Genomic DNA, 12802 nt, shown 5'->3' with positions numbered 1-12802 from the left:
GTCCTGCAAAGATGACTGCAAGAGCACAAAGCAGAATGCTCAATGAGGTTAAGAAGCATCCTAGAGTGTCAGCTAAAGACTTACATAAATCTTTGGAACATGCTAACATCTCTGTTGACGAGTCTACGATACGTAAAACACTAAACAAGAATGGTGTTAATGGGAGGACACCAGGGAAGAAGCCACTGCTGTCCTAAGAAAATTGCTGCACGTCTGAAGTTTGAAAAAGTGCACCTGGATGTTCTACAGCGCTACTGGCAAAATATTCTGTGGACAGATGAAACTACAGTTGAGTAGTTTGGAAGGAACACACAACACTATGTGTAGAGAAAAAAATAAAAAACATCAAAACTTCATCCCAACTGTAAAGTATGGTGGAGGGAGCATCATGGTATGGGGCTGCTTTGCTGCCTCAGGGCCTGGACAGCTTGCTATCATCAACAGGAAAATGAATTCCCAAGTTTATTAAGATATTTTGCAGGAGAATGTTAGCCTATCTGTCCACCAATTGAAACTCAACAGAAGTTGGGTGACGCAACAGGGCAACGAACCAAAACACAGAAGTACATCAACAACAGAATGGCTTCAAATACGCCTTCTGGAGTGGCCCAGTCAGAGTCCTGACCTCAACTCGATTGAGATGCTGTGGCATGACCTCAAGAGAGCAGTTCACACCAGACATTCCAAGAATATTGCTGAACTGAAGCAGTTTTGTAAAGAGGAATGGTCCCAAATTCCTCCTGACCGTTGTGCAGGTCTGATACACAACTACAGAAAACGTTTGGTTGAGGTTATTGCTGTCAAAGGAGGGTGAACCAGTTATTAAATCCAAGGGTTCACATACTTTTCCCACCCTGCACTATGATTGTTTACACTGTGTGTTCAATAAAGACATGAAAACGTATAATTGTTTGTGTGTTATTAGTTTAAGCAGACTGTTTGTCTATTGTTGTGACCTAGATGAAGATCAGAACAAATTTGATGACCAGTTTATGCAGAAATCCAGGTATTTCCAAAGGGTTCACATAATTTTTCTTGCCACTGTATACACTACCGTTCATAAGTTTGGGGTCACTTAGAAATGTCCTTGTTTTGAAAGAATATCAACATTTTTGTTCATTAAAATAACATCAAATTGATCAGAGATACAGTGTAGACATTGTTAATGTTGTAAATTTACTATTGTAGCTGGAAACTGATTATTTTTAATGGAATATCTATATAGATGTACAGAGGCCCATTATCAGCAACCATCACCCCTGTGTTCCAATGGCACATTGTGTTACCTAATCCAAGTTGATCATTTTAAAAGGCTAATTGATCATTAGAAAACCCTTTTGCAATTATGTTAGCAAGGCTTAAAACGGTTGTTCTGATTAAAGGAGCAATAAAACTGTCCTTATTTCGACCAGTTGAGTATCTGGAGCATAAGCATTTGTGGGTTCGATTACAGGCTCAAAATGGCCAGAAACAAAGAACATTCTTCCAAAACGCGTCAGTCTATTCTTGTTCTGAGAAATGAAGGCTATTCCATGCGAGAAATTGCCAAGAAACTGAAGATATCGTACAATGCTGAGTACTACTCCCTTCACAGAACAGCGCAAACTGGCACTAACCAGAATAGAAAGAGGAGTGGGAGGCCCCGGTGCATAACTGAGCAAGAGGTACATTGAAGTGTCTAGTTTGAGAAACAGACACCTCACAAGTCCTCAACTGGCAGCTTCATAAAATAGATGCAAAGAAAAAGCCATAACTCAGACAGGCCAATAAAAATAATTATTCTACAATGTAGAAAATAGTAAAAATAAAGAAAAACCCTTGAATGAGTAGGTGTGTACTATATATATATTTTCATCCATAATTTGCAAATAAATTCATTAAAAATCCTACAATGTGATTTTCTGGATTTTTTTTTCTTCTCATTTTGTCTGTCACAGTTGAAGTGTACCTATGATGAAAATTACAGGCCTCTCTCATCTTTTTAAGTGGGAGAACTTGCACAATTGGTGGCTGACTAAATACTTTTTTGCCCCACTGTGTGTGTATATATATATATATATACACACACACACACACAGTTGAAATTGGAAGTTTGCATACACCTTAGCCAATAGTTTTTCACAATTCCTGACATTTAATCCTAGTAAACAATCCCTGTTTTAGGTCAGTTAGGATCGACACTTTATTTTTTGAATTGTGAAATGTCAGAATAATAGTAGAGAGAATGATTTATTTAAGCTTTTATTTATTTCATCACGTGTGTGTGTTCTTACTCAAACCACCCTGTACTAAACAGTTTACCACATTATGTAAAGTTGAAAAAGGCTTGAGCCTTTTTTCTTTCAACTAAGCTTACAGTTAAATAACACACTGTGCAATTCAAGTAGGTATGTAGTGGATAGGTACAGTATATAAACGTTTGAGTTGGCCATTACTGACCTGTATACACTTGTATAGTGAGTTGATGATGTTCAATGATTAGTCATAAACTGTCATTTAGACAATATTACTGTTTTGGGATGAGTCATAAGGCTCGTTGCTTCCTTTCTCCTCTACAGAGATGAGGACATGCAGAGTCTGGCCAGTCTGATGAGCCTGAAGCAGAGTGACATCGGCAACCTGGATGACTTCAACGATAGTGACGAGGAAGAGGGCGGAAGAAGAGCCAGCATCGGAGCCAGCTTGGGAGCCGCAACTCCCGTCACAGGTAGTGGTCTCAGCAGACATTACACAAGTCATCAGTGTTTTCATGTTCCGAGATCTAGTCTAGGTTTAGAGAAAATGTGTCAGAGACAGAGACACTCAAAATGCTATGGTCTGGAATACTGCCACGCTGATAAATACAATAGCTATATACTAATCTTGCATACACAATGAAAAAACGAGTATTTATCCACTTCATGTGACAGTGATGCATATACAGTTGAAGTCAGAAGTTTACATATACATTTAAACTCAGTTTTTCACAATTTCTGACATTTAATCCTAGTAAAAAAATCCCTGTCTTAGGTCAGTTAGGATCACCACTTTATTTTAAGAATGTGAAATGTCAGAATAATAGTAGAGAGAATGATTTATTTCAGCTTTTATTTCTTTCATCACATTCCCAGTGGGTCAGAAGTTTACATACACTCAATTAGTATTTGGTAGCATTGCGTTTAAATTGTTTAACTTGGGTGAAACATTTCAGGTAGCCTTCCACAAGCTTCCCACAATAAGTTGTGTGAATTTTGTCCCATTCCTCCTGACAGAGCTAGTGTAACTGAGTCAGGTTTGTAGGCCTCCTTGCTCGCGCACGCTTTTTCAGTTCTGCCCACACATTTTCTATGGGATTGAGGTCAGGGCTTTGTGATGGCCACTCCAATACCTTGACTTTGTTTTCCTTAAGTCATTTTGTCACAACTTTGGAAGTATGCTTGGGATCACTGTCCATTTGGAAGACCCATTTGCGACCAAGCTTTAACTTCCTGACTGATGTCTTGAGATGTTGATTCAATATATCCACCTAATTGTCCATCCTCATGATGCCATCTATTTTGTGAAGTGCACCAGTCTCTCCTGCAGCAAAGCACCCCCACAACATGATGATTTTACCATTATGTCAAGCAAAGAGGCACTGAGTTTGAAGGTAGGTCTTGAAATACATCAACAGGTACACCTCCAATTGACTCAAATGATGTCAATTTGCCTATCCGAAGCTTCTAAAGCCATGACATCATTTTCTGGATTTTTCCAAGCTGTTTAAAGGCACAGTCAACTTAGTGCATGTAAACTTCTGACCCACTGGAATTGTGATACAGTGAAATAATCTGTCTGTAAACAATTGTTGGAAAAATTACTTGTATCATGCACAAAGTAGATGTTCTTACCAATTTGCCCAAACTATAGTTTGTTAACAAAACATTTGTGGAGTGGTTGAAAAACGAGTTTTAATGAATCCAACATAAGTGTATGTAAACTTCCGACTAAACAAAATTATCATAGGAGATGTTTACTTTGCACATATGATTGCCAGCCATATGAGGTGTGACAATTCTATTTTAAGCATTTATGTTTAAAAACATTGCTCAATACACCAGCATAGCATGCTGCTCCACTCTCCAGCCTCACACCTATGTCTCAACTACGGTGGCCCAATTTCCCTGTTCTACATTTTCCCTTTCAAATATATGAACGCCAAGAAACTCTCTTTCCACGCCAAGCTTCCCTTTCCATAGTATATCCAATTAGTTTCCTTCCTTTTCTTTCCTTTTCCTTTAATTGAATATGTTCCTTCCTTCCTTCTTTTTACTTTGAAAGCCTCCACAAGAAGAATACGTGATCAGGCATGGAGACCTGTGATTGACCCAGAGGCCACAGGTAACTTCCTGTTTCCTCCCCTGCTCCCGCCTCCTCTGAATCCCGATTGGACTTTTGCCCCTATCCCTTCTCCTTCTATATAACATCCCATCCCTCATTTGAAATTATGATATTCATGGGTTATAAGTATTTCTCTAAATATTGATCATCAACCTATATACATAATTTGTATGGTTTGATGAATCATATCTACAGTGAGGGGGAAAATGTATTTGATCCCCTGCTGATTTTGTACATTTGCCCACTGACAAAGAAATGATCAGTCTATAATTTTAATGGTACGTTTATTTGAACAGTGAGAGACTGAATAACAACCACAAAAATCCAGAAAAACGCTTGTCAAAAATGTTAAAAATTGATTTGCATTTTAATAAGGGAAATATGTATTTGACCCCTTTGCAAAACATGACTTAGTACTTGGTGGCAAAACCCTTGTTGGCAATCACAGATGTCAGACATTTCTTGTAGTTGGCTACCAGGTTTTCACACATCTCAGGAGGGATTTTGTCCCACTCCTCTTTGCAGATCTTCTCCAAGTCATTAAGGTTTCGAGGTTGACGTTTGGCAACTCAAACCTTCTGCTCCCTCCACAGGTTTTCTATGGGATTAAGGTCTGGAGACTGGCTAGGCCACTCCAGGACCTTAATGTGCTTCTTCTTGAGCCACTCGTTTGTTGCCTTGGCTGTGTGTTTTGGGTCATTGTCATGCTGGAATACCCATCCACAACCTATTTTCAATGCCCTGCCTGAGGGAAGGAGGTTCATCAGAGAAGAGAAGCATCAGAGAAGCATCAGAGCTGCATATTCTTCTGATGTGGCTGAATTGACTTCCAGGGAGACTTATAATTGGACGTGGATGAACGCTGTCAACATACAGTATATATATTTTTTTTACTTAAAAAAAAAACATTTTCATGACCATGTGTTATTTTGATTAATTTATTCATTCCATTTCATCCTTCCACAAGATATAGTCCCGACACAAATCTAGGGTTGCTAGAGACGCGACCCAGTCATTCAGTCTTTTTGTTCTGTATCTATGGATGCGACCCAGTCGTTCATTCTTAACTGGTTGGCAATGTTCTTATCCCTTACTTGCTCGCTAGCCAACTATGGCTAACTTACAGTCACGTCCAAAATTGCAGCCAGAATAACAGTAAAGTAGCTGCATTTGCATTTGTTTAAGCTGTTTGTTAGTGACATTTATTTGGGTACATCCATAACATTGAGTTAATGAGGTGCGATTTCGCCTGGCATAGAAAATGTGCTCACTCATCAGGACACTGTTGTTCAGAGGAGCTAGCCAACAACACAGCTACAGTAACACAATCACTGCAAACTGAAGCTGGAAAGAGTGCAAATTCGCTGCATTTCGTTTGACCTTTTTTCAATTGACCTTTTTTTGTATATATCCATAAAAATGATGCCAGCTGATTAATGTTTTCGACTGGCGGCCATGGTGGAGAGTTTGGAATCTGATTTATTGATTGCTTCTGTGGACAGGTGTCTTTTATACAGGTAATAAACTGATATTAGGAGCACTCCCTTTAAGAGTGTGCTCCTAATCTCAGCTCGTTACCTGTATAAAATCTTTCTGATTGAGAGGGGGTCAAATACTTATTTCCCTCAATTAAATACAAATCAATTCATAAAATGTTTTGTCTCTCACTGTTCAAATAAACCTACCATTGAAATTATAGACTGCTCATTTCATTGTCAGTGGGCAAACGTACAAAATCAGCAGGGGATCAAATACTTTTTTCCCTCACTGTATTAAACCGAATGGATATTAGCCAATTAGGTTTCAAATGAAATTGTACACCTCATTACATTCTCATATTAAATCAGATACTCTCTGCAAGGGTAAATTAAGCAAACAAATGACCGGTTGTTTAAATCACTGTTTGAAGTGATGGAATCTGGTAGATGTTTAAAATGTATGGTTACACAATACGGAGTCCTAAGGTGTCCATAGGAGCTGAGCTTTTTCTTTTAAATTCTTCTCATGTACAGTATCAAATGTACTGTAATTAAACTGTGGGACTGAATGCTGGGGCCTAACCAATAATTATTGTCCCTGGCACATAGAAATTAGAGTAGGGTTTAATCATTGATAATGAAGAGTTACAGTGTGAAAAAACGGTAATTCGAGCAACTGTACAGTGTGACTGTATGGTATGAGTATCCGAGTACTATCACTCTCCATTGCTTATATGCTTTCAATCTTCCCCTCTTCCCATTTCTCACTTCCTCTTCCCTTCTGTTTTCACTTCTGTTTCCCCTCTCTTCTCTTCCTCAACTGAAATCTCACTTATCTTCTCATCTCTTTTTTTACACCGCTTTCTTTCTCTACTTTCCCTGCCGTTCTATTCTGTTTTCTCCTGCATCTGTCCTCCCTTTTATCCTTTGCTCCTACTCTCTTTTCCATCTTCCTTTTTCTGCCCATTCTGCCTCCCCTCCCTCCCACCCCATCCTCATCTCTCACCCAGCTGCCAGTAAGATGGATTGGAGTAGCTCATCTGGCACTGTGTCTACCATCTCACTTCTGTCACGCCCCCCTCTGCCCGTACCCCTCGACCCCTCCGCCCTGCCTCCCGCCCCTGCCGCCCACTCCCGACTCACCACTGGCCCCGCGGGCACCGCTCAGCAGCCACGACCCTCCCCCTATGCCTACCAAGTGCCAGCCTTTGTCCGCGCCCACCCACCTGCACTGCCCAAAATCTTCCAGCCCGCTGCTGGCTCAGGTACCGGCAGACTGACTGACTTACAGACAGACTGATTCACGGTGATAAAGCTGAAATAAATACATTTCAAGCTGAAATCCGCACAAGGTGAAACAGCGCGACTGTTCGCCCCCCAGCACATGTGTTATTGTTTTGTTGGTGAAACGTAGGAGATGAGCATCCAGCATCGTGGTAAAAAACAAAATCGCAGTACATACTCTGCTGTTCTATCGCACGTGCAATGATGTCTGGGGGGGGACTGTCTTGTTTTGAAGTTCCTTTGTTGTTGTAACATCACAAACGGACGTGGCAGTTTCACCAAGTACGGATTACAGCTTTAATCATAGGCTACCCCTATTTTAATAACTAAAAGGTCAAATAGCAGCTTTTATTCAAGGTAAGGATACCTCCGAGGGATACCCAAATGTTTGATTATTTGAGTTTTGTTGTTTGGGTATTCTGACTCACAGGAACACAGTAAAGGGGTCATTACCATGTTATGCCATGTACAGTCAGGTCCAAAATTATTGGCACCCTTGAGAAAGATGGGCAAAAAAAGACTATAAAATAAATACAAATACTGAGCTATATTCTCAATTTTGGGGAAATTATATTATGTTATACTAATAGAATTGCTCAGAGAAAGAGATTTTGTTTTACAAGTAAGCTTTTTTTCTAAAAAAAAGATCGGGCTCAAAATGATTTGCACCCGTTTTCAATTGCTTTCAATATCTCACGGTGCGAGGATAACGGCACGGAGACTTTTCTAAAATGTTTTGAGATGGGAGACGACATTGGGAGGGATCTTAGACCATTCCTCCATACAAAACCTTTCCAGATCCTTGATATCCTTCATCGGTGTTTATGGACTGACCTCTTCAATTCAAACCGCAGGTTTTCAATGGGGTTCAAGTCCAGAGACCTAGATGGCCATTGCAAAAGGTTTTCTGTTCAATGAACCATTTCTTTGTTGGTTTTGATGTGTGCTTGGTGTTATTGTCTTGCTGGAACATCCACTTTCAGACAAGTTTCAGCTTCCTTGTAAAGCAACTAAGTTTTTGGCTAAAATGTCCTGGTAGTGGGTAAAGTTCATGATGCCGTTGACCTTTACAAGGGCCTCAGGACCAGTGTATGCAAAATAGCCCCATAACATCAAAGAGCCACCACCAAATTTGACAGTATGTAATGGGTTATTTTCCACATATGCAGAACTCAGCAAACTTTAGGCGTTTACATTTGCTGGATGACATGAAATTAGAGCTCTTTGGTTTGAAGATGGCAGTCCATAAGCACAGTGTCACACCCTAGCCATAGAGAGGCTTTTATTCTCTATTTTGGTTAGGCCAGGGTGTGACTAGGGTGGGCATTCTACTTTCTTTATTTCTATGTTTTCTATTTATTTGTGTTTGGCCGGGTGTGGTTGTCAATCAGAGGCAGCTGTTTATCGTTGTCTCTGATTGAGAATCATACTTAGTCAGCTTTTTCCCACCTGTGTTTTGTGGGTAGTTGTTTTGTGTCTGCACCAGACAGAACTTTCGTTTTGTTCCATTTTGTCTCAGTGTTCAGTTCAAATAAATGATCATGAACACGTACCACGCTGCGCTTTGGTCCACTCCTTCTTCATTCAACGATGAGCGTTACACACAGATAAAGAGTATCAAGGATCTGGAATGATTATGAATGGAGGAATGGTCGAAGATCTCTCCCAATGTATTCTTCAATTTCATCATTTTTGAGGGGCTGATAACGTCACGGAAATGTTGCGCGCATCGATGTAGCCAGAAGGCATGAATAGATAGCAACAATGATAAGAAGCTGCCATATGGGAAATCGTAGGTGACTCGCTTCAGGTCATTGTATCTTGTTAGTGATACCATGTCTTGTTTTGACTGATGTCATGTCTAAGCTAATATGGCAAAAATTCGCTAGTAAACCAACAACTGTAACGATGTGTTTGAGAGACAACAAGTGCTCATTGTGCAAATGTATTTGTTTTTGTTAAAAATGTAAAAATATAGTTGAATATAGATGAAATTGTCAAGGCTCAGGAGAAGACCCAGATGCAGACAGTTTCAAAGGGCAGGCAAACGACGGGTCAAAGGCAGGCAGAGGTCAGTAGTCCAGAGCAGAGTCTGAAAGATACAGAACGGCAGGCAGGGTCAGGGCAGGCGGAGGTCAGTAATTCAGGGTGGTATAACAAGGCACAGAATGACAGGCAGGCTCAGGGTCAAGGCAGGCAGAATGGTAAAAGACTGGGAAAGCTAGAAAACAGGAACTAGAGACAGACAAGAGCATGGGGAAGAAACGCTGGTAGGCTTGACGAAATGCTAAACGAACTGGCAACAGACAAACAGAGAACACAGGTATAAGTACACTGGGGATAATGGGGAAGATGGGTGACACCTGGAGGGGGGTGGAGACAAGCACAAAGACAGGTGAAACAGATCAGGGTGTGACAGAAATATAGTTTATATGTTGTCATGAGTCTAAGACAACCCCATCTGTTTTGCCCCAGAGATGCGCACGTGTTGCTTTTGACCAACCCGTCTATAGAAATGTATTGAAAACAGGGCTGCCAATCATTTTGACCCTTATCTTTTTTTAGAAAAAAAAGTGAATTACTTGTTAAACAAACTCTCTTTCTCTGAGCAATTGTATTAGTATAAAATAATATACATTTCCCATTGTTTTGAGCATATATATAGCTCGGTATTTGTATTATTCATGATTTACAATCTTCTTTGCTCATCTTTATCAAGGGTGCCAAACATTTTGGACCTGACTGTATCTTTCTATGGTCTGAAGCACCCCCTGCTGTTTACATCAGTAAAGCTATAGCAAGATTGGGAAAAACATGTCGACACATTCCTTGAGGAATGAACTGAATGTCCTGAATTACCTTGAGTCTCTAGAGACAGAACAGGGGTCTGGAATAATTATTTTCTACACTGATCGAAATGCCAGGCATTACATGTTTATTGCAGAGATTGCCAGAGGCAATTGCTTAATTTCCATAGCAACTGCCTTAGCTCGCAGTGAGTTTCTTCATCAAAGCGGTGTCATACTGTATTTATGGTTTCTGGCATTGGTCCATGACTGTTGCTAGGGAAGTGAGATCACATTTAAATAGTTGTGGAGTAGTTTAGTTTACTCAGGCCAGTTTCAAGAGAAAGCATGTACTTTTTTTTTTACATTTAATATTATTATTATTATTTTTTTTACATTTAGCCATGCTGAATGACACAATTGTTCTACTCTCTGCACTGGTCAAGCTTGATTCTAATTTCTCAACCCCTCTTTACTATGCTTTCTGTTTCTCACTGTCTGCCCTCTCCCTTTTCCTTCACTCCTCTCTTTCTTCCTCTACTCTCTCTTCTACCGTTTTCTCTCAGTGCCCATATCTGTAGGCCGGAGGCCATGTGGCTTCCAGACTGACCCGGCCATTGACCCTGCCAGTCTTGCAGAGGGCCGTGTGGCCCCTGGTCTCCCCACCTTCTCTCCATCAAGACCCCTCTCAGCCTCCTTCACTGGGCCTTCCTCCTCTTCCACCTCTCCTCTCTCCTCTTCACCCTCTGCCCCATCTTCTTTTCCACCTCCCTCTTTCTCTGATATTCCACAGACAGGTACTGCATGCACAGAAATTGATGGGATAGTTTCAAGGCATTTGTCATTCATTTCAATTTACTGCATGGATGCAATTTGTCTTTGATTCTGTAAGTTATCTCTTTTGTCTGTAGTTGCTGTTCATCACCATCCTCTTTCCTTTCATCTTCTCTACCCCCCACATTCTTCTTTCCATCCTCCTCTCTTCTCTCAGCCACCTATGCTGCTGCTCGCACCAGTGCTTGGAGACCCCAGAGCGTCCCCTCCTTCTCATCCTCCTCCTTCTCTTCCACCACTATCGGCACCTCCCCTCCTACTTCCCAGCCCCTTCCTGTCCCCTGTCGGCCCAAAGCATACATCACCTCCCTGGCAGAGCCGGGCTCTGCCCTCACTAGGCCTACCAGCCTGCCCTCAGCCCCTGAGACAGGTACGACACAGGCACAAGGCAAAAGCATATGGAGTGATTTCAGTGCCAACAGAAATTATATTTAAATTCCAACATTTTGAATTTGTATTAGGATATTGAATTGAAATGTAATATTTTTGAATTTGTAATGCACAAATGTAATCATTTAATTCATAAATTGGACTTGTATTTCATGATTTGAAACTGAATTGAATTAATATTTAATTCAGTAAAATAATTCAATTACAATTTAATTGAATATTCCAATTCAATATTTATATATTCAGTTTCAATATGGAAGATTTCATTCATTGTCTGTGTATCAAGTTTAAAAACGATATATTCAAGTTTCATATATTTCACTTCTCCAGTTTTCAAATTCAGTTCAGATTCAAAACCAGAGACAACATCCTGGTATTTTGCCAGCCAGGAAATGTGGAGGAGCACAGATAGAATCAAACGCTCTCTCTGGTAACCATATGTTTTTTTCTCTGGTAACCATAAGTTTCTGAATTTGTTTTCTTCCTATGAATTTGGCTCTAGCTATAAGCTATTAGGATCCCATTCCTGAAAGCTTAGACTCTCTGGAACATTTATTTTAATTATTTTATTTTATTGGACCTTTATTTAACATGGACCCACCTTCTGTTCCCATCTATGATGATCACAGGCCATGCAGGACACGTCAGAAAGGATTGTCACTAAAACAGCAATTTGGTTGAATAGTTGAATAGCCCTGTCATAGCCCTTCTAAGGATACCCTTTTCACTCCCTATACAATCTTGCTTTTGTGACTGACTGGGTTTGCCACCAGGGGCTAACACAGTCTTATGAGATGCAGGGGACCTGGTTTTAAACCAGTCAGTCACAAGAGCAAGATTAAATAGGGAGTGGAAAGGCTATCCTTAGAAGGGCTGTGTCAGGGCTATTCAACTATATTCTTAAGGGGGCCAAATTGTGTCTTTAAAGCATAAAAAAGCTCTTTACCTGACTCGCTTTTCAAAGATGGCTAGAATTGCACACATGTTGTGCTTTTGTAGGAAGCAACCACTCTCCCATTGTTGACTAGAAATTTGCTATATAGTGGCTTGCGAAAGTATTCACCCCCCTTGGCATTTTACGTATTTGGTGCCTTACAACCTGGAATAAACATTTATTTTTGGGGGGTTTCCATCATGCCTTCAATTCTGACCAGTTTCCCATCCCCAGCCCCTGCCGATGAAAAACATCCCCACTGCATGATGCTGCCACCACCATGCTTCACTGTGGGGATGGAGTTCTCGGGGTGATAAGAGGTGTTGGGTTTGCGCCAGACATTGCATTTTCCTTGATGGCCAAAAAGCTACATTTTAGTCTTATCTGACCAGAGTACCTTCTTCCATATGTTTGGGGAGTCTCCCACATGCCTTTTGGCGAACACCAAACGTGTTTGCTTATTTTTTTTCTTTAAGCAATGGCTTTTTTCTGGCCACTCTTCCGTAAAGCCCAGCTCTGTGGAGTGTACGGCTTAAAGTGGTCGTATGGACAGATACTCCAATCTCCGCTGTGGAGCTTTGTAGCTCCTTCAATGTTATCTTTGGTCTCTTTGTTGCCTCACTGATTAATGCCCTCCTTGCCTGGTCTGTGAGTTTTTGTGGGAGGCCCTCTCTTGGCATGTTTATTGTGGTGCCATATTCTTTCCATTTTTTAATAATGAATTTAATGGTACTCGG

The 12802-nt window shown here is 40.6% G+C and overlaps 1 protein-coding gene across 28 annotated transcripts in view; it reads left to right on the top strand.

Annotated features, from left to right (window-relative positions):
- Positions 1-12802, top strand: part of LOC118369143 (EH domain-binding protein 1-like protein 1) — a 63943-nt gene that overhangs the window by 12933 nt on the left and 38208 nt on the right. For 24 of the 28 annotated variants that reach the window (XM_052497127.1, XM_052497128.1, XM_052497125.1 and 21 more), the window contains exons 6-10: positions 2559-2707; positions 4300-4359; positions 6848-7102; positions 10474-10704; positions 10899-11111. In XM_052497127.1, the coding sequence (XP_052353087.1) occupies positions 2559-2707; positions 4300-4359; positions 6848-7102; positions 10474-10704; positions 10899-11111 (908 nt within the window). The remainder of the gene's footprint in view (positions 1-2558; positions 2708-4299; positions 4360-6847; positions 7103-10473; positions 10705-10898; positions 11112-12802) is intronic. The other 4 variants (XM_052497120.1, XM_052497115.1, XM_052497106.1 and 1 more) reach the window with 3 other exon arrangements.

The sequence above is a fragment of the Oncorhynchus keta genome, chromosome 35, assembly GCF_023373465.1.
Source record: "Oncorhynchus keta strain PuntledgeMale-10-30-2019 chromosome 35, Oket_V2, whole genome shotgun sequence".
Classification (NCBI taxonomy): Eukaryota; Metazoa; Chordata; class Actinopteri; order Salmoniformes; family Salmonidae; genus Oncorhynchus; species Oncorhynchus keta.
Note: the sequence above shows the minus strand (reverse complement) of the source record. Positions and strands in the feature narration are given on the sequence as shown.